Consider the following 23,616-nt stretch of genomic DNA (forward strand, 5'->3'; position numbering starts at 1 on the left):
CCATCCATGGACCTTAATCCATCCACCGGAGTATATCACTCCCGAAACCAGAAATGTATCGTGGGCAGCCAGGAATCATGGGGTCAACACAGTCTTTTGGACCAAAGGATAGGTCAAGACAGATCCGAGAACAGGGAACACGCCATGGGGGAGTATGCAATTGCTCCCTTACAAGAGGTGACAGTGTCGGAAGTTGGAGTTCACAGCATAGAGACTGTATGCAAACTGTGGTCATGACACCAGACCTGTGCCTCTAATGTGGGAGGTGAATTTCCCTACTAGGAAAAAAGACGTGGTTATTCGGATGCTCAGGGGAGCAGAAAATAATGTGCTTCACATAGCTGAGCAATAGTTGCTGAAGCCAGATCTGTAAAGAAGGGACCCCAGTCTCAAGTAGGCTGTTTGCAGGGCAGATCCAAAAGGCACCTATCACAAGCTGGATGCCACAATAGTATATTGGGCCCAGCATTCACAGTGCTGAAGACGATGCCAAACAATACACCAGACTCTCACAATCAGGATGGGACAGGATGACGACACTGTAAAGCTGCAAAAGGGTAGAGAGGTCTATGCCCCAGCTGGTGTTACTGAGGCAGCACAGAGTATTATGACATGACCAGCACTTCCACATAAGTTGGTGGTGATGGTGAAGCCACATTAACCGAGCACTGAAGAACAGTCCCAAAAAGTGATAAGACTCCACTACTTTGAGCAAATGGTTGTGGAGGTAGAGTTCTCATTGTGAGTACACATTACGACAGCAACAGAAGTGCATAGCATGTGTCTTCATGGACTGCAACTTTCGCATGGCACCCTGCAGTCACCATTCTGCAACATCCATGGTAGGAGAGCAATAGTAAATGCAAAAGCATTGATACACACTAGAAAAAGGAGGCCGTTTAGTACAATGACCTGCGAGGCCCCATTTTCATGTATATCAGAGGTATGTGGGACTTATGAATTTGAACTGGAAAGAACGGTGTGACAAGAAGTTCTGGCAAAAATCTAGAGCAGGTCCCAGAGATCTACCTCATGGAGGGTAATGAGGATGTGATGATGCCACGTAGTGTCATAAGCTGTTTGCAAGTCAAAGAAAACAATGATAAAGTGTTGATGCTGGGCAAAAGCTGACTGGATGGCAGACTCCAGACAGGCCAAACTGTCAGCAGTGGAATGGCCTTGGTGAAAACCACCCTGGGATGAAGGGGAGCCAAAAGACTTGATACTCATTCAAGTAACTTGCAGAAAACATTTGTAAAACTAATTGGGTAGTAGCTTTTCATTTCAAGGGGGGTGTTTACCAGATTTCAGTACCGGGATGATCACACTTTCTCATCGCTGAGATAGTACCACACCCTCATTCCAAATAAGGCTGAAACTGGCAAGGGCATGACACTGACAATCCACCGATAGGTGTTTGAGTATTTGCCAAGGGATGTAGTCTGGCCTTGGAGCTTTGTTAGGGCAAAAGACTAGGGAACTGAGGAATTCTCATCCACTGAACAAAGCATTAATAGCTCCAGGTGATGTGTAGTGAAAGGTAAGGGAATTGACTCCAATCGTTGTTTGAGGACACGAAATGCAGGTTGATAATTCTCAGACACAGAGACCCAAGCATAATGCAGAGCAATTGTTCAGCGATAGCATCTGGGTCAGTGTAGACATCACCATTTAGGGAGACACCAGGTACACCTATGGGTGACTGGTGTCTGCAGAGGTACTGAACCTTTGCCCATACCTGCAAATGAGGAGTACCACAAGTTAAACAGGGAAGGGGGCAGGTTCATCAGTTAGTGGTACCAAAAATATCCCCTGCCACACCCCGTCAGGTGGTTTGCAGAGTATCAATGTAGGTGTAAATGGAGAGGTAAAGGCATTCCAATCAGCATTGCTGTGAGCAAATCTGGGTGGACAACCAGGCAAATGATGCTGAGTGAGGGACAGGATGATTAGAAAACGATCACTGTCACACAGGTCATCATGGACTCTCCAGTGGATTGGAGGGAGAAGATCAGGGCTGCAAATGGAAAGATCAATTGCCAAATAAGATACATACCCACACTGAAGTGTGTGGGGTACCGGGATTGAAGAGAGAAAAATCTTGCTGTGAGAGCAAAGTTGCAAAGTTTCGACAACTTTACCATGGCCAGTTGAGATAGTTCCACCCCACACAATATTGTGCCCATTGAAGTCATCCAAAAAGAGGGAGGGTAGGTGGAGCTGAGAAATCAGTGCAGACAATGTCCGAGAAACTGCACTATCAAGAGGAGATCTGTGTTCACTATCAGGAAGTAGGCAGACATTAAACACACATAACCACAGCCTCCAAAACTGTATTGAATGGGATGCGTTCACTGCAGACAGGGTGCAGAATGTACATACAAACTCCACCCAATGCTTTGTCTAGTCAGTTTGATTCTTAAAATAGCCTTAATAGGCATGGAGAGAAGGGATTTGCAATGCTGAGAACTGAATTTCCTGGAGGGCAATGCAGAAAGCAGGGTAAACATTGTAGCTCCGCCAGGTGGTGAGAAAAACTGCAACAATTACATTGGAAGATCGTGCTACTGGGGGCCAGGAAGGGACCAAGAAGGCAAATCATGCCCTAGGCTCATCTGCTGCCACAAATTGCAAGAATGTGGCAGCAAGTAGGTTGATTGGGGGGATCTGGTGCTACAGGGGCCACCAGAAATGACACCTCGGGTACAGAGTTGGAATATGTGGGCTCCTATGGCATGGGGATCACCAGAACCTCTTCCATCTTCGAGGTCTTTTTCTCAGGTGAATTCCATGTCCGCAAGACTTGTCTGACCTACTTTCAGGGATAAAGGAGGATCACAAAGCCATATCCACTTGTAGATCAGTAGAACCCTGGGAATCGATACACCAACATATTGATATTTTCAGGTAATGAGTCGCCTTCAAAGGCCAACATGAAGGCCCAGTATCCACCTATTGTTCTTTGGTCCCCACTGGGCACAAGAGCAAAATGCACACCCAGGCCCACCATATTGACATGCAACTTGTCATTGGTCAGTAAATGGAGGTTACAGTGGACCATGATACCGTGTACCTTATTAAGCCTATCAGGGGGGATGACAGTTACAGGAATGTCACACAGCTTGTCACAGGCAAGCAGTGCCCATGACTGAACAGGGGATGTCATCTTAATGAGAACTGAACCAATTTGATTTTCAAAACCACTGCTACTTCGCCAAAACCTGTCCTCAAGATGTTCAACAAAGAATAATGGTTTTGTGGTCAACATGGAATTTCCTTTGGTCCAAGAGATTACTAAGTATATGCAAAGAAAAAAAGATATTAATAAATCATATAAACGGTAAGCATATTGCCACACTGTCCACCGAGATGTACTATAATTGCAAAACTGACTTTGCTCCATATAACTGTGATAAGTCACAATTACGATTCATGGGACATGCAAATACCTGAAGAAAGTCAAGTGTGAAGTAGATTTGAGGTAAGAGAAGAAACTATACTAATATGTTCACAATTGTAAAGTGGAGATCTGTGTACGATATTTGAAGCAACACTGATACTATGAAATTTCTCTTTGGTCATCTACATGAACATTTCGTGACTTATGGTACTCTTGTTCACCACTTACGGAGGCCAGTCCAAAAGACCAATAAAAAAGAAGCTGAATGGTATTCCAGTGACAAGGCTTGCTTCAGAAGAAGAAATGCTTGTACTCTTCAGAATTACAAAAACTCTGGTGAGAGAGAAATAGGTAAAAGTCTAGATCTACATGTTTCGTGCAGTAATGTTTGTCATGCTTGCTGAGATGTATGGTAGGAAGGAAACAGGGTGTGCCAACTTCTGGGTCTGTCCAGCCAATGAGAGAGCAGCAGACAAGACAGTGAATCACAAGGTTGTGGTTAGGTTTGGGCCCAATAGCACAAATTAAAAATCTTCGTTGCCAAATATTTGCCTATTTGTTCCAAATGTGTTAAGATTTTGGGGGTTGCGGTATACTGACACGAGAATGAGAGAATATTTCTTCTTTGTTGTCACAAATATTTGACTCATTATGATTGTTGTTGTTGTTCTTCGGCTAGTGCAGTTACTTTTAACAATAGCTATTAATGACAAAAGTGTAATTCATTAGAACTTTCAGGCAACTTCGAATCACGATTATATACTTCTAAAACTTTCTCATCACATCTTGCATAAAAAAATTACGTCTTACTGGCTCTGTCACCCATCTGTCAAAACTTGCCGACACTGGCATTATTACCATCACATTCTCATAAATGGTTGGACAAGGTAGGAGGGGGAGGAGGGGGGGGGGGGGTGGGAGGGGGAAGGCAGCTCTGGGTAATATATAAAATAATATCTTTGTATCACTTTCAGTTGCACTGAGTTCTTCAAAAATTCATTCATGCATCTATTTCTATCAACAACCTGCTCGATACAGCACTAACTCCTTTATATCGTTTATAGAATATATTTTCTGTGGGAATTCACACACCAATACAGTAATTTATATGCAGCAAACTGTTGCGCAAAAGTAGCTGCTATGGATCAGAGGTGGGTGCTGCAATGTGAAGACAATGCCAGTCTCAATGGATGTTCCAGAGATTTCATGAGCAGACGATGTCCAAAAGTGGACAGCCAGCATGTATGTTTCTTATGGTATACAGCACAACGTAGTTCTGAACAATGCAAAGCGGATGAGAGCCTCATCTGACTGGGATACCACATGACCTGTGGCATCCCTCCAGGTCCCATGTTGGGTACTTAATTATTCATTATATTTATAAATGACCTTCCAGTTCCCTCTCTTTGCAGATGAGACAAATATTTTGACAAATTTCATAACAGCAATGCAGAGAGAATGTTATACATCATATATTGATAAGTCCCAGACTAGTTCACTGCAAATGGTCTGAAATCTAATGTCAGCCAGACACAACTCACACAGCTTTACACATCACAGAAAACAGAGGGAAAAAAATGTACTGTTTAAGTAATGGGAGTGCAGTCATTATAATTCTGCCATCTACAAATACGCAAGCTAAATGGGTCTGCACACATCCCTGACTCTTGTAAGAGACTGATCTCAGTACTCTTTACTATCCACAATACCGTTTGAGACAGAGATATGGTTGTAACCAGAGCTGTGTACTTGGGCTATTATCATTCAATCACATCTCATGGGATAATATTCTGGGGCAACTAACTATATGCAAAAGAAGCCTTTACTGTAAAAATGCAAATGATCAGAATCACTTGTGAAACCCAGCCAAGATGTTTATGGAGAAACTTATTCAAACAGCTACGCAGACTCATCATGAGAGATCAGTACATTGTTCCTCTTATGTCATTTGTTACCAAAAAATTTTGGCTGTAAGAAATGAACAAAGTATACCATTATTTTAATAGAAAATAAGTGTGATTTGATACAAGGGAAGTAAAAAGCCTCAACTTAGTACAAAACACAGTTCACTATTTCAGCAAAAAGTGTATAATGCTATTTCAATGAACACCAAATCTAATAAACCTGACCTAAATACACTTAAAAAATACAGGTTGTCCATAATTAAAGTTCTAGTTTCAAAATACTATAGAAAGAGATGGTTGGTTGGTTCAAAACAGGGGGAAAAGGACCAAACTATGAGGTCATCGGCCCCCTTTTCCTAATAAAACAATGCCACAAGTGTGAGAATAAAACAGACGAGACATCTAACACAAAACGGAAAGAAAGGGAAGACAAGAACTAAGGAAAGGCGACGAACACTAAAAGAAACAAAAGAGGACAAGAAAATAACAGAGAGATGCAAGGAACAGTTAGAAGAGAGGAAGCAGATTACAGTGGCTGGCCGACCACGAAAATGAAAAGGAAAAGCCAGTCACCCTGCAACACATTAGAAACTCCACCCTAAAAGCACTAGGGTGGAGGACACAGAGGGACAAAGGACATGCGCTAAAACTCAGATTGAATGATAAAACCCACCCTCACAGATGAAACATAAAACCAAATCAGCCGACAAGACGTTGTCTGCTAAAATCAATGATAACAAGTCTGGCAACCGAAGATGAAGTCACAGGGCAGCCAAAGGAGGACAGAGCAGAAGAATATGGGCCACTGTCAAGCAGGCGCAGCACCGACACTGAAGTGGGTCTTCACGGCACAGTAGGTAGCCGTGGGTCGCCCAGGCATGGCCAATGTGGAGCTGGCAGAAAACCACAGAGTCCCTGTGAGAGGCCCTAATTGAGGACTTCCACACATTCGTGGTCCCCTTAATGGCTTGCAGTTTGTTGTGCGTACTGAGATTTTGCCATTTCATCTCCCAAAGCTGAAAAACCTTGCGGCATTATAACGAACGCAGGTCATTTTCCGGGATGCCCATTTCCATAAGTGGAGATCCCGTCAGCAAGTTCATCTCCTGGGATTCCGACATGACCTGGGGTCCAATGAACTCCACTGAACAACTGGACCATTCCAGGGCATAGACTCCTGGATGGATGCTGCCAAAGGATGACGAGAGTAGCACTCGTCGATTGTTTTCAGGCTGCTCAAGGAGTCAGTACATGAAAGAAAAGACTCCCCAGGGCATGAACGGAGATACTGAAGTGCACGAGAAATGGCCACCAGCCTTGCAGTGAATACACTGCAGCCATCAGGGTAAGGAATGCTGTTCAATATGGCCGCCGTGAACTTAGGCAAAGCCAACATGACCATCAGCCATCAAGATGTCAGTTTAAACCACTTCAGAGCCCCGGAATACGTCAAGAATCTATAGGAAGTGCCAGCGGAGAGTGGCAGGGTTAACGGAGTCCTTAGGGCCACGTGAAAGGTCCATACAAAGCTGCAGCCAAGGCGTACACCATGGAGGCACACGTGAACGGGCCGCAAGTAGAGGTGGTAAAGGGAAGGACTGCATTTTGGAGAGAAGGGACTGCATGCAAACCGCAATCGTTGCCACAACCTGGGGCACTGATGCAGGAAATGGACTGTTGCGGGCAGGAAAAGGAGATGGTAATTCAGATGCTCAGGAGAACTACGAATGTGTGCTGCGTACATGGCGAGCAGTTGTGCACGTCTGGTCTGCAATGGAGGGACCCCAGCCTCCCTCAGTAACCTGATCACTGGACTCATCCTAAAAGCTCCTGTTGCTAGTCAAGCCCCACAGTGGTGCACAGGGTCAAGCAAATGTAATGCTGAGGGCACTGCCGAACCATAAACCACACTCCCTTAGTCAATTTGGGATTGGACAAGGGCTCTGTCGAGCCGCAGCAGCATAGAGCTATCTTCATCCCAACTGATGTTGCTCAGGCAACGGAGGGCATTGAGGTGATGTCTGCGCTTCTGATGAAAATGAGGAAGCCAAGTCAATCAAGAGTCGAAAACCAGTCCTAAGAATAGATCTGTCTCCACTACAGTGAGTGGATCGTCATGAAGGTAAAGTTCTGGGTCCGGATGAATGGTACATCACTGACAGAAGTGCACGACACATGACTTTGCAGCTGAAAACTAGAAGCCATGGGCTAGAGCCCATGACTGCGCCTTGTGGATGGCCCTCCATAGGCGACGCTCAGCAACACCAGTACTGGAGCAGCAGTACAAAATGCAGAAGTCGTCTGGATACAGAGAATGTGAGACTGAGTGCCTGACAGCAGCTGCTAGACCATTAATGGCCACTAAAAATAGAGAGGCAGTCAATACAGAGCCTTGTGGGACTCCATTCTCCTGGATATGGATGGAACTATGGAAGGCACCAACTTGGACATGGAAAGTACGCAGCGACAGGAAGTTTCGGATAAAAATCTGAAGCGAGTGCCAGACACGCCACTCGTACAATGTGGCAAGGATATGATGTCACCAGGTTGTATCATATGCTTTACGTTAAGTCAAAAAAGATGGCAACCAGGTGTTGCCGTCTGTAAAAGGCTGTTCGGATGGCAGACTCGAGGGATGCAAGATTATCAGTGGTAGAGCAACCCTGGCGGAAGCTGCCCTGACATGGAGCCAGTAGGCCACGTGACTCCGGGACCCACATACCATATGTTCCAGCAGTTTACAAGGAACATAGGTGAGGATGATGGGCCGATAGCGGGTTTTTACTGGGTTTGAGCAGCGGAATGATGGTGCTCTCCTGCCATTGTGATGGAAAGACACCATCGCACCAGATCCGGTTGAAAACGACAAGGAAATGTCGCTTGCAGTCAGATGAGAGATGTTTAATCGTCTGGCTGTGGATCCGATGTGGCACAGGAGCTGTGTCGGGGCAATGTGCAAGGGCACCGAGGAGCTCCCACTCTGTAAATGGGGTGTTATAGGATTCACAGTGGCGTGTAGTGAATGAGAGGATGTTCCCTTCCAGCCGCCATTTGAGAGTGTGAAAGGCTGGAGGGGGAATTTTCCGACCCAGAGGCTCGAGCAAAGTGCTCAGCAATCGTGTTTACATCAGTATATAACACGCCATTTATGGTAACACCAGGAAAACCTGTTGGGGTCTGGTACCCGAAAAGACGTTTGATCTTTGCCCAGACTTGGGAAAGTGACGTATGGCACCTAATGGTCGAGACTTATTTCTCCCAACACTCCTGCTTCCATCATTTGGTAAGTTGGCAAATGCAGGCATGGAGCCGTTTCAAGGCTATGAGGTGCTCCAGGGAAGGGTGCCACTTATGGCGCAGTAGACCTCACCGATGCTCCTTAATTGCTTCAGCGACTTCTGGTGACCACCAAGGGACTACCTTATGCCTCGGGCACCCTAAAGAGCGAGCGACTCCATTTTCTGCAGCAGAAATAATTGTTGTTGTCACCTGCTCAACAATCACATCAATGTTAGCGTGTGGGGGAGATTCAACGGTGACAGCAAAGGTGAAAGTTTCCCAGTCCGCCCTGTTTAAAGCCCATCTGGACAGGTGTTGTGGGCCTGACACTGGGGCAGTGGCAGGAAGATGGGGAAGTGATTACTACCACACAGGTCGTCATGTGCTCTCCAGTGGATAGATAGGATAAGTCCTGTGCTGCAAATTGATAAGTCAATGGCCGAGCAACTACCACAAGCCACACTGAAATGTGTGGCGGGCCCAATATTAAAAGAAGCAGAGGTCAAACTGAGACAGTAAAGTTTCGTCGTCTCTGACACGGCCAGTAAGCACAGTGCCACCCCACGAGGGGTTATGGGCATTTTAATCTCCCAGAAGTAGAAAAGGTTTAGGGAGTTGATCAATCAGTGCTGCTAATACATTCAAGGGTACTGCACCACCTAGATGAATACACACATTGCAGACAGTTATTTCCCATGTCGTCCTTATTCAATATTTTCATGCAGACATAATTTAATGAAATTTTTGGAATTCTTATACTGATCGGCTGAACCACCACTAATGTAATAAATGTTCTTAACGTTTTCAATCTTCGTCTTTAAATATGCTGTTAACTTTATTTGAAAGGCATGAACAGCAATGGTATCATGACGGAGACAGTTGCTGAGCATATAAATGCTAATACTCTGACATTATTTGCCAACAAAATAGACAACAAATGGATGTAATGAGGCCTGACTATTCTCCCAACGAAATCCTTGCACAACATCTTTAACAACAAATATATAAATCTCAGCAAACTCCATCAATATAACTAATTAATTTTCTGCAAGATTTCTTTTTAGCTGCTTAAGGTATAAACATTGGTGTTTTGACACAAAGTGATGGTGTCTTAAACCGGTAATTTTCAAAATCAGCACCTAGATGAAATATTCAACAGTTCTCTGACATATCTCTAATGTGTGTCTGTCAGTATGGACCATTGCTTGTATTCCATTGTTTCTTCAGAGCCATCGTCTTTTTGATTCCAAACTGCCTACAATTCTTTTCATCAAATTCTTGTAGTCACATTGGATGGATGTTGCTGAAGCCAACATTAATTTGACATTTTGATGAATTGCACATACACATACTGAACGTGATTCAGAAGCATCAGCTGCAGTACACCATTTCAGCCTGACCTCACAAAACTTAGAGAATCTCAGTTGATTTCCATGCTGCTTACAATAAGCAATGAAGATATCTTTCAGGTTATAAAGGAACAGGCCTTTCTCCTAGTGAATCTTTCTCACTGCAACAACCCTTTTTGCAATAACATAAATGAGAAAACTCATCTTCAATAACGTGAGGACATTTTATTTTACTTCAATACTGAGCTTTTTCCCTTTTCAGTTTGCAGGTGTTGCCAAAATTCCATCTTTAAGTTTCCTAGCCTTCTTCACCATTTTAGTTCGAACAGCAAATTCTTTAGCCTTTTTTGAATAGTCCTGCTATTTGAGGTCAGGGTCAAAATTTGAGCTTTACTGCAACTGCCTGATGTCTGAAGCTTAATCTTAGGGTCTTCAATTACGACATCCATGTCTTCACATTTTTGGCACTCTTCTGTTTGCATTTGAGCAACATCCATTTGGCTCACACCAGCAGCTGTGACAGTTACCTTCGCAATGCTGCCTTGGGCTTTCAGAACTTTGCACTTCATGTATCCCATTGAATCTCTATTACTGATCCGCTGGAACTTTAATGGTGACTCTCCAATTGATGATGATGAAGTATTAGCAGTAAAGCAAGCATCAACAACATCCATGTCTTCAGTGGATAGTGATTCTTGATTATCCTAGTGGGATGATTGTTTTTGGGCCACTTTATGTCTACATTTAGTACAAATTTTCCGACCAAGTTTAAAAACTTCATAAGTTAGCAACTTCAACCTGTCAGACATTGCAATGGTTACTGGTGTTAAAGCCTTCATTACACATTTTTCTTTACTAAATGGGTTGTAGCATGTCTTCCACAGGAACTGAAATTTTATCATCAACAAGGCATTATGGTATGGACAAATATGGGCATCTTCAGTAAAATCAAGCCCGGACCTACGTCGTAGAAGCTCCTTGTCTACTGGTGACATTTCCTTAAATGATTTTATAAGACTTTTACCATAACAGAAAGGTGATGACTTATGACAACCAGCTCCATCTGATCCACCAAACTAGCAGGGTGCAAGAGTTTCTTCGTTCATTTTCACAATAATTTATTAACTTACAACAAGAAATTTTGAAAGCTCATGAATATTGTGGCTTGAAGCATGGCAGATTCAGACTTATTTGCATATAAAATATACAAATTAACATATCACAACATATTGTTTTAGTGCTTACCTTCAGCTACAACAATGATTACTGATTATTCAAACACTCAGTACCAAACACTAAGATTGTACATCAACAACAATGATTACACTGCACAGAACACTGACACTATGAAAATTGGCAATAATGAAACCAACAAAGTGGTGATTCAGCACTGTACCACTGCTGTGATTCTTAAAAAACTATTACTGCTTTGTAATGGTGATGGAAACTGAGTGACAATCCATATATGCATCACTGTGCATTGTAGGGTTAAAACATTCTAAAGCAACATAGTGTTCCATTATGATCGTCTAGATTTTATAATCTTAACAGCAGTTTCTGAAGTTTTATTATATTTTTATTCTATACTGTAAAATAACGTAAAAACACTTCTTATTAGTATAGTTACCTATCCTAAACCACAGGCAAATCTTATACTATTAAAAAGACACTCCAATTACACATTTTTTGACTTACACCTACAAATTGTATTTATTTTTTGTATTTATCGATAATTCATTTTTCCAATTCTTACTCACCAATATGCAATATCCAGAACATAAACAATATAGCTTTGAAAGCTTAAAGCAGGCTCTTTCCAGCTGTGCCAAGAAAAAAAGATTGAACAAGACAATTGAGATATTGCCCCCCAAAAACACCCAATAATTTGCATGTAGAAAATTTTGGCCAACTCAGCATGTGCATATCTTTTCATCTAGGCATCCAATGTTAATTAAATTCAATCCACACATAGACATCATACATAGAAATAACGTTTGAAGTTTTCATGTGATTGGTTCATATAAAAAGCAGCAGTGGTTAGTCAAACCTTGGCTCTCAGATTAGTGAAATGAATTTTTTTATTACTTCATAAATTTGTTTCTATATTCAGGTGTGGCTAAATCCCTAATTTTTGCCACGGTTTGATTCAGGATAAAATGTTGTCCATTTATATTAAAGCAAATGACCAAATGTTTTCTAGAACTTTTAAAAAAGCCTGGCAAACTTGTCACATTTGCACCTTCATATGTGATGTGAAGACGAGTAGCCTCTCTTTAAAAGTCCCTAAAAATTCAACCACTGATGATACTGGATTGAAATTTGGTATATAATCATCAAAGACCATATAGAACCTTCACACCAAATTGCATTAGATTTGGAGACAGGTGAGTAGGGACACGTTTTAATATTTGTCTCTATGACATGGAATGACCCATCTGTGAAAAGCTTCATTATGCAAGTATGACTATTTTCAGCTGAACAACATTTTTTTTTTTTTACCTATTCATCATAACCACTTTAACATATATGTTTACAAGTTGATATAATTGAAAATTTCTTTTGGAAGTGTTGGATGATGTTGAATTTTGTTAAACTAGTTTTGGAAGCTTTTCTTAGGAACTGTAGGCCAACTACTAAGGAAGTTTTCAAACCTAAATTATCTGCTATTGACAGAAAAAAAAGTTTCTGCAATTTTAGAGCTATCTCAGATCAATTCATTGTCTATCTTTATGGGAATTTATTCATTTTCTTGATTTGAAGGACATTTAGAACCTGATATTTGAGGGAAAAGATGCCTATAAAACACTTCCTTAAAAAGCATGCCATGATAGGGTACTGTTCAAAACTGTGGGACCCGTTTAAGGTCTGCACAAGAGGGAACACTGAATCATATGTTTGTACATAATAGGGACAGCACAAACTGAGAAACAAAGTGCTACAAATTTCCTGAAATGCACAGTGTTTGAATAAATTATTGTGAAAATCTACTTTAACATTTTATCAACAAGAAAAAAGATTTAACAATAACATAAACCATCTTAAATTATTGATTAACAAGGCACCATAAAGAGGTATAAGTAGATATTTTCGTCACTTTCCATCTGTGAACGAAATAATGAAATATAAAGACATGGTACGTACAAGATAATGCATCTTGCAGAGAATTGAAAATATTGATCTAATTACTGATTAGGTGGGAGTAATCTGTGACAGTCAGGTGAATACCATGAAAACATGAAAATGACAATACGCTGAAAGGACGCAAAGAGAGAATATAAGACAACAGTAAGTGCATTAGTCAGAAGATCACTGAGTAGAGAACCTCTGCTAGATCAAAACTTCATGTTGTATGGGACTTCCGCAGAATCTTTCTTTTATAAGGACAACACTTTCAATATGAGCGACTAAGTGCTTTCTTAATTAACAAATAGATGTAGCCACACACTATAGGCGTTTTCAGTCTGGGCACACTTTCTTAACGTATACGATGCTGTAACCTAAACCTGCACTTTGTTTTCGCATGTATTCCTGTCGATTGTGAGCTGAACTGGTTTGGCCGAATGGAAATTGGCGTTTTAGCCCACAGCTTTTAACGTCAGCGGCCACAGCTCTATCGTCTGCGGAGGTCTCACAAAACTAACAATATCTTCTTAATAATACTGGCAACAGTTAACCGCCTCATTGCTCATTCTTCCCGATATATTACGTGGTCATGCGAAAGTTTATGCGTTTAGGGATGCACTTGGACCAACAGGTAACTTCATTCCAGTGTACGGTAAGTCATTCCGTAAATCGAAGAGTAATATTTGACAGAAACTGAAATGTGCGAGGACTGGCAGCAAATACAAATGATACAGTGCGTATGTCAAAACTGTCACATTTGTTTTCGGTTCAGCGGAGAAGCACATCAAATTACAATCTTCCTCAATTAACAATACAAATACCTGCAAGATATAGAGAGCTCAACTTCCGCTGTGCATTGTGCTGCCGTTCCTGGTACAAAACCTGCTGACATTTTCACTTTCACTGTTGTAATGTCAGTTTAACTAAGCACTAAACTTGTACAAAACGCCCACCTCAGACTCGTCCTTTACTACCTATAAACAAATTAGCAAAGATAATAACACAAAATGTATTTTCATGTATACTGTTGGCGCAACTGTTTAATATTGGTGGCGCTCTTTTTAAACGAACTGGAACCGAAGAACGCATCACGCATTTTTTTTTTCAATCGCGTTACCGTTTTCTGCTGAATGTGGGATATCTAAAAATGGAGGAATCTATCGACACTATAATCAATAAAGTACGGGAGACTGAACAGTTAATGGAGAAAAAAAGACAACGTTTATTATCAAGTAGGAGATAGCTAAAATTATTTCCAGTTTTTTCTTGATCCTTCGTACTATGTCACCATCTAAGTAATAGTTTTGTCCTTGTTGTGGGGCTTACTTCATTACATTAGTTGTTCACTTTATCCATATTTGTCTAACAAGTAGCATGGCGACTTTTCATCCGTTAATGCGTGATTATATCACAATGTAACAGGAAAAATTACAAATATTACATGACTTTGGTACTGGTATTATAACAAGAGACAAACAAGTATTGTTGGTGCAGCAGTAATTTAACTTACCATATTCTGTGTCGAACTATTTTCTAATGCGTGAATTAGTGAATCTTTAAAAACGACGCTTTACACCAATTTCATACTTTGCAGCAACAGTGCTGCACGTTTTTTTCCCGATATTATTCAGTACGCCCTTGTTGACCAGTGTTGAAGGAAATTAATGACGATAAGTTGTGGTTTATCATCTACATGTCAATATTCACCACTGAAGTGACTGGTGAATATCTAATGCTCTTTCATCTTCTACTTTGGAGGCTCCACTGTTGTGATTGTTGTCATACTGAGCACAGCACCAATCCTTATGTTAGTTATTGTTCTTACAGTCAATGTCCAATGCGATCTGAGTGTAGACCTATTTAGGCTTTCTTCAACAAATTTTGAAGATTTGAGAAAAATGCATTAAATTTCGCTATTACGAACGTGCACAAATGTGTCATTATCAGTATTTGTATTTCATATGTTTTATCCACGAAAATTTATTAGTGTTGCATGTAAGAAAGTGCCCTACATGTGATAAAATAATAGTGAACATCAAGAGGCATGGATTATTTACGCATATGATTGGTTGAGAACTTAGATGGGGGGTAGTTCGCCAGTAGGTAATTGACAAATTCAGAGTTGCGAATTAATAGAAATATGAAAAATGATGTATTATGTATAACTTCGTGAAATATCATTCTTTCTTCAGAAAGACGTGGAAAAACTTATTATTTACAGTAAAAAATAAATTCATGTACATCGTTTTTGTAGCTGAGTAGATCAACTTTATCTATAAACAATGAAAACCATTGATGCAGATGTTCATCACTAAGACTGAAGATATAATTCTTATCTAGGATATTTCTGGGGATGAGCATTTAGAAGAGCTGTGGTACAGGTTTAGAAGAATAGTTGCCTATTTACTTGATAGGTATGTACCTAGTAGATCAGTTCGTTATGGGAATTACTATCCAAGGCGTACAGAAATGTCTAAAAGAAACAGAATCTACTGCATATTGTGTAAAACAAAGCACATGGAAGATAATTAACAGAAAAACAGGTAAACTGTCAGGCAATATTAGCAAAAGCCTAAAGCTCAAAGTAACAATAGCATAAAAATCCTGTAACTGCTAACAATATTTTCAGCAAGTATTTACAAACATGTGCCGAAGAATTACACAAAATAACAGAAGTTATCCTCTGTAAGCCTCACAGCTGCTTAAAAATAAACAAGACTCTACCATTAACTCATGTTATTTGTATTCGACTACCAAGTTGTAGTTAATGGTAAAGAAATAAAAATACCTCCACTGACATAAATGGACGTTCAAATAAAATTTTAAATCTGAAGCCACTTTGCTACTTAGTTATTCCATGTCTAAAGGAGGTAGTTCTCCAGATGGAACGAAAATAACTAGAATCTTGCCATTGCACAAAAAAGGAGCTCCAGTGTGCTCTTACAGATACAGAATAGTTAGTCTGCTACCCCTTTCCTCAAAAGTTCTTGGAAACAAAACATACATTAGATTTATGTCATATTTTGAAATAATTGTTATCATAAATGGTAGACAGCTTGGATTCCACAGAGGAAAATGAACAGTTTACCTGCATTTGAATATCTAAATATATACTCAGTAGGGATTAGACCAACACCAAAATCGTTTTAATGTAGGTCCATATTTTGTGACTTATCTAGAGCTTTCAACCTAGATGACCATGACATTTTAGAAAGGAAACTTTACCACTATGAGATTAGAGGAAATGCTCTCGGTATCATTAAATCATATTTGAAAAATAAAAAACAAGCAGCAGAAATACAATCCAAACAAAAGAAATATTTATCGGAATTTTAACAATAAATCATAGTACAGGGCAGTATTGAGGACCTCTCTTGTTCCTAATATATACGGGGTGTTCTAGCATCTAATTCTGCCATCTCATATATTTTCGAAATGAAACAAAATGTGGGAAATGCAATTGGTTAATCAAGCATCTATGTTAGGAGCTCACAAATAGTGAAGGAATGCATAATCCTTAAAGGTCAACAAACACCACTTTCAACATAAAGTTAGGTTTCCTTAAACAACAAATATATATATTTTTTCTACAGAAATGAAAACTAGAGGTAGAATTAATGCTGCAGTTTCCTGCACTGTCTTGGAGCCTGCTGTCAAGGTCTCACACAATGGGCAGAAATGCATAATCAATAAAAGTAAAGAAACATTACTTTCAACACAAAGTTATGTTAACTTAAATGGCACATCCCTCCTCCCTACAGAAATGAAAATTAGAGATACAATTTAGGGCTAACATGGTTTTAGTGTCCTAAACACAACTATTTGTGGCACATAGCCCACAAAAACTTAAAGTTTGTGCATGATATCCAGCACAGAAAATGCACTCACAGATAATTGGTGATGTTACATCCAATGAACCTGTGACACCTCAGTACATGTTTGAACTGCCCACCATTTGTGTCAGTACACTTGTGGAGATTATGAACAAGTGAATGTTGCACAGATCGTGGTGTTTCCACAGATATTACTGCACACACAGATTGCTCTTTACTCTTCTGGTTGAAAAGTGTTATTATTCTGTCGATGAATTCATTGAGGACAGCTTCACAATCTCAACACAGGGATTGTATTACATTTATTGTTTTATGTACATGTTTGGCTGTAACTTAGAAATGTAAAATATAATGCAAACTTTTGTATTTCTCTTCAAAAAGTGAAAAAAGTTTCTTTTGTAGACCTTGACATGTCTCCTGTACATCAAATCAAATGATTTGAAAATTGTATGTAATGAGATGAATAAACCACATATCACATATCAATATGTTGCATATCCTTTGGTGGCACTGGGGGTTTCCAGCAATGGCATACAATCATTTCCATTTTCCATGGGACATACACACTCTCACTGCACCCAGAGAATGAAGTGTAATGGCACCACGTTAGGGGACTGGGCTGGTAAGCTCACAGGATCTCCGCTTCCTATAAACCTATTTTGAAACATTGCATCCACAACTTCAGTGGAAACATCTACATAGTGTGCGGAGCAGCCATCATGCTGTTACCACATTGGTAGGTGCATTTTCAATCCCAAGCCCTCCATGAGAAGGGATAGAGGGTAGAGTGTCTTACAGAAATGATGCATATTACCATCAGGTTAATGTTCCCTGAAAAAAGTAGGGACCTATAGTAGGTGGTACTGATTATACCTCTCTAAACAGTGACATTCCACTGTCATTGGGAGTAATCATGTGTAGCCAATGGGGATTTTGCATGGACCAGTAGTGCATTTTCTGCAGATTCACATGAACATGATTTGTGAACAAAGCTTCATCCATAAACAATGAATCACATAGGAAGTCAGGATGACCTTGCAACCACTGAAGATCAAAATGGTAGAATTCAATGTGGGATTCAAAGTCATTCCTGTACTGTCCTTGATGAAGTGAGATACGATGCAGATGAAATGTATGCCTATGCAAAAAAATTCTCCACACACTACTACTTCTACTACTACAACTACTACTATGGCCTATTATTACATTTATTATTACCAATTCTATATCATTCACCAGCCACAGCTGGACAGACAGCATCAAGATACAACATTATCAAAATACATGAATATAACTCTACTATGATAGTAATTTAATACCGCAAGACATATTTAAGTCATAAATTAGATTACAATAATATCACAACAATAAAATAGATACAAGTGTATAATGAAATTAAATATAACAGTTGCTGTTGGAGTCATGGAACTGAGCTCCAGCTCAAGTAAACACTATGCTATTACTAGAGAAGAATTTTTCAATATTGTAGAAGTGTTGCTCTTTTAGCTTACACAAAATAATAGTTATAAACTGCTCCCATGGTATTTGTATTTATTTATTTATCCTGTGGATCACATATTGTACAAAGTACACATGATATAGGACAAGTCATTTTTCTTAACAAATACGTAGTTTGGAGAAAAAAATAGGCAATGGACTGCCATTTAAAAAAATGTACACAAAATTGTTCATTGATGAATATAGTAACTTCACATACGGAGAATACAAACAATTTACATGGGGAACTAAAAAACATGTAGGCAATGTAGTGCTACTTTAAATTTACACAAATAATCACTGAGATTACAGAATAGTGAAAATGTCAACTGGAAACACAACAGAAGGACAATGTCATTTAAAAACTACATTACACATGAAATTAACATTGAGATTTCACAGACAATTAAGTTTTAATACTAATGTGTACTTGTACATTCAAAAGCGAGTTGAAAAATTTTGGGAAGTGAAACTGAAACATAGTTGTGTTTAGTAGAAATTAGGTTATCATTTTGCCTACAGAATGTTTTACTCTAATCACAGTATTTTACAAAGGAACTTTATAATTTTTCATTTCCAGGAATTCTTGTACTGAATAGAAACAGTGCTTTGTCAGAAATGCCTTTAGTTTATTTTGAAATATTGGATCTGGAGCAGTTTTTATTTGTTCTGGAATTTTATTGTGTAATACCACACCCAGATGAGTTATATATTTTTGGTATGATGATGTCCTTGAAAAAACTTGATGAATATTAGATTGCCCTCTGGTATAATGAGTGTGTATATCATTGTTTTGGATTAATTTGCCTGTTCTTGAGAGGTATTCCCTGGTGAATAGGATTGTTTCTTGAATGAATAGGGATGGGATGCATAGAACATTAAGTTTTATAAATTGACATTTACAGGATTCCAGCTTTTTGAGGCCACAGATTATCCTCAGTGCTCTTTTTTGTAGTTTAAATATATTTGTGCTGTGAGTTGAATTTCCCCAAAAGATGATTCCATAGCGGAGCAATGAGTGGAACTGCACATGGTATGCTTGCATTAGTATGGATTTACTTGTAGTAGATTTTAGTATTCTTAGTCCATAGCACAATGATGAGAGTTTCTTTGATAAGTTGTTTGTATGTGTGTCCCATTTTAAATTTTGTTGGACCCATAGACCCAAAAATTTTGTTGCATTTACATTTTCAATTTTATTGTTATTTAACTTTACTTGGATAGTTTTTTGACTGGATGTGGGATTTAGATGGAAGTTGATACATACAGTTTTCCCACTATTAACAATTAGGCCATTTTTGTTAAACCACTCAGAAAGTTTTTCCATAGAGTTATCAGATATTGTCTAAAGGGATTCAGGGCTAGATCCAGTCAACACTATGCTTGTATCATCAACAAACAGGATAGTTTTTTGTGGGCTCATACGTTCAACAAGATCATCTATGTAAATGAGGAAAAGTAATGGCCCTAGAACAGAAACCTGGGGAACACCATATCTTATTGTTCTTTCCTCCGAGAGGAAAACTGTGTTATTTATTTTATTCTGTACATTAATATCGTATTGAAGTGATACCTTCTGTCTGCGGTTTTGTAGGTAAGAGCATAGCCAGTTGTGAGCCACACGTCTTATTCCTCTTCTTTCCAATTTAGCAAGCAGTATTTTATGATCTAGTACGTCAAAGGCTTTAGAGAGATCTAAGAAGATACCTGCAGCTATATTATGTTGGTCAATTGATTTCAGTATGTGGTCCAACAGTTCAAAAATTGCTGTCTGGGTGGATAAAGATTTACTAAATCAATGTTGTTGAATGCTGATTGGTGCGTGGTTTTTTATCAAATTTATAAGCCTGTCATAAAAAAGTTTTTCCACGATTTTTGAAAATATGCTTAATATGGATAATGGTCTATAATTGGATACTAAATCAGGGGAACCTTTCTTTAGTAATGGTGAGACTTTAGCTATTTTGAGAGCATCTGGAAAAATGCCAGTTTTTAATGATTGGTTGTAGATGGTTGATAATGGCTTTACTATATGGGGAGCACACACCTTTAATATGAGGTCAGGTACTTCATCATAGCCACTAGAGATTTTATTGCGTAACAATTTTATTATGTTCATAATTTCATCAGGGTTTGTTTCATAAACAAACATTGTAGCATTAGTGCTGTTTAACGTATTGGTGGAATTGAAGAACGATACCTTGCAGTTTGCCTGAATGAGATCTTCTGCTAGTGAGGTGAAATATTCATTGAACTTGTTTACAACTGTGTATGGATCTGTGACCTTAGAGTCATTAAGTGTTAGAGAAATGTTTTCCTTTTTAGGTGTTGAACTACAAGTTTCTTTTTTAATAACTTTCCACATAGCTTTCATTTTGTTTGAAGAGTTTCTTATGAAATTGTCATTCCATAAAAGTTTTGCCTGTCTAATCACTCTAAGATAAGTTTTTTTGTAGGCTTTACAATAGTCAGAAAATTCTTCAGTGACTATGTATTTTTTGGAGCAATATTGGAGAAATCTGTTTCTCTCACTAGAAATTTTGATTCCTTTTGTTACCCACGACTTTCTATTTTGATTGCTTGAAGTTTTTGTTTCAAAAGGAAATGCTGTATTAAAGTAATAAAGGAAGGTGCTATGGAAGCTTAAGAACATATTATCAACAGTTGTTTGCATGTAAACACTGTCCCAATTTTCCTTAGCTAATAGGAAGTTAAAAATCCTAATATTGCCATCTGAAAAATTTCTTCTTTGAAATACTTTTTTTGGGGCTGATTTTACTATTTTCCATGTCAATGCTCAGTAGCTGAGCATCATGGTCACTGTATCCCATGCTCAGTACTTCTCCAGTGAATTTGTAACCAGTATCAGTTATAAAGATTTGATCAATTATTGAATCAGTATGCTCTGTTGATCTAGTTGGAGAATGTATTGTGGGGATCATATTAAAGGATTTGGTCATGTTTAACAAATCAAGTTTAGCATTACTGTTTTTTGATAAATCAATGTTAAAATCGCCACAAAGTATTATTCTCATATTTAATGAGCTGACACTATTCAGCAGAACTTCTAATTTGGTCATAAAATTTGGAATATTACTACTTGGTGCTCTGTATACATTTATAATTATATAGTTTAGTTCAGGCAGCTTAACCATAGAAAGCTCAAATTCCTTATCTTCAGATAATGCAATCTGTTCATTTAGGCCTACCTCACTGAATTTTATCTGGTCCTTTACAAATATAGCAGTACCGCCATGTTTGGAGAAATTCCTACAATAGAAGCTTGTTAATGAGTACCTTGGAATAGAGGTTGACCGAATTTCTTCTTTAGGCAGCCAGTGTTCGGTAATACATATTACATCTGGATTTATTTGAGACTGAAGTAACACTTCCAGCATTTGAATCTTATTTCTGAATGACTGGACACTATGGTGTAATACAAGAAATGATGGACTTTGTGACTTTTCAGTTAAGGGTTTAATTAATTTCTTTTCTAAAGGTATTTCTGACACAGCACTTACCCTAAAAAATTGGCCGAGATTTTATTTTTGTGTGTGGCTTCTTGCACGCAATTTTCAGTAGCAGAGATGGTTTTGAGTGGCTGACACAGTTCTGCTTCCATCAAAGCTTCTGGTTTTGGCCTAAACCATTTTGTAATTTGTGGTTGTTTGGCAATCTTGATACTTGGGGCTGATTTCTTCAGGATATGATTTCGGAGTTTTTCTACTATTTGGTCTTTTCCTAACATATTTAAATGTAGTCCATGAGCTGTATGAAATCTTCTTCCTAAATTGTATGTATCAATCATCTCTACGTTATGAAATGTAGAACATATTTCTGATATCAGTTTGTTTGCAATGCAAATTTCTTGGTTGACACAGGACCAGGAAGGCAAATCATAACGATGAGGAATGTTAACAACGAGTTCATTTGTATGTAATAGGTTGTTTAAGAATTCCTTCATTTCTTTTGCAAACCCTTTTGTTTCATTCCTATATATATCATTTGAACCACCTAGAAGCACGACAAAATCACAATTACTTAAGTGAGATACATCAGTAGAGTTTGTTAGTTTATTTACCTCACAAAACTGCGCTCCTGGCTTCACAAAACCTGTTACCATTAAATTACGTTTATCTTTCAATAGTGCTGAAATTACACGTCCATGACTGTCACCAAGCACACAAATTCTTTTGTTCATCACAGTTTTGGGGCTAGAAGGTTTTGAAACGTGTTTTTGCTGTGTAGATATATTCTGTTTTTGCACATTCGGTAACCTTTTTTGATAACTATGAACCTGTGTTAACTTTGCGGTCTTGGCAGCAAATTTATTGTATGCAGCAGAAGTTTGTTTTTCACAATGACCATCATTTTGTAGTAGGATATCGAGTTTGTTTTTTTGAGCTATTACACTATTTACGATATCTGCTCACTTTATTTTACACGGACTCTGTTGTGTAGGTTCCACATTTTGCTTAATAACAGGCTTTTCTTTCAGATGGTGCACGATGTGATCTTTTGTAGATAGGCCTACCGTTTTTTGGAGCACGGCAGGAGAATTTATTACTAAAGATGATGAAATGATTGCGCTATAGTTAGCGTTACCGGTACACCCAGAATGTGTTGGAAAACTTGAAATGGCGACGGAATCATCGGTTACTGTGTACACTTTATTTCTGTCGAATTCACTTACGCCCTGTTCGGCGGTTTTTAGTTTTCCATGATCATTTTCAAGACATTTGAGTCTATCAGCTAACACTCTGTTTTCTGCCAAGGTAAAGACTGAATGTCATCAGGTAGAGCATTGAACAATTTTAGGGCCACCATTGGGAAGCTGTTTTGTGTCTTTGCTAATCGACACCTTGGCATGTCGATACTGTCTTTGTTGCAAGTGCTGTATTTGTGAACTTCGTTTCTCTTTCTGTAGATATCATGGTTTCTCTTTATGTGGAAGCGGCAGTTCAATATATACTGGCTGTAAGCACTCTGTAGTACACTCACCTCAGGATTGTGCACTACAGCAGCCAGAATAGCAGTTCCATTGTCATTGTTAGTTGCGCATTTGTATGTTGACACTTTCTGGCCCAGCTGCCTGTTTCCATGAGACTTGAGCAGATGTTGTAAATGGTACAACATGAAGGACACTGTCGATATGAGTAGTGTTCAGCATACACTGCCACAGTTGTGGTTGCATTCCTTGACATTGCCATGAATGAACATTATATCTGGTT

The 23,616-nt window shown here is 39.0% G+C and overlaps 1 protein-coding gene across 1 annotated transcript in view; it reads right to left on the reverse strand.

The window, feature by feature from the left end:
* Nucleotides 1-14,015, reverse strand: part of LOC126480982 (copine-8-like) — a 175,370-nt gene extending 161,355 nt beyond the window's left edge. The window contains exon 1 of the mRNA XM_050104418.1: nt 13,877-14,015. Within this exon, the coding sequence (XP_049960375.1) occupies nt 13,877-13,947 (71 nt within the window). The 5' untranslated portion in view covers nt 13,948-14,015. The remainder of the gene's footprint in view (nt 1-13,876) is intronic.
* Between the last annotated feature and the right edge of the window lie 9,601 nt (nt 14,016-23,616).

This window comes from Schistocerca serialis, chromosome 5 (genome assembly GCF_023864345.2).
Source record: "Schistocerca serialis cubense isolate TAMUIC-IGC-003099 chromosome 5, iqSchSeri2.2, whole genome shotgun sequence".
NCBI classification, from domain to species: Eukaryota; Metazoa; Arthropoda; class Insecta; order Orthoptera; family Acrididae; genus Schistocerca; species Schistocerca serialis.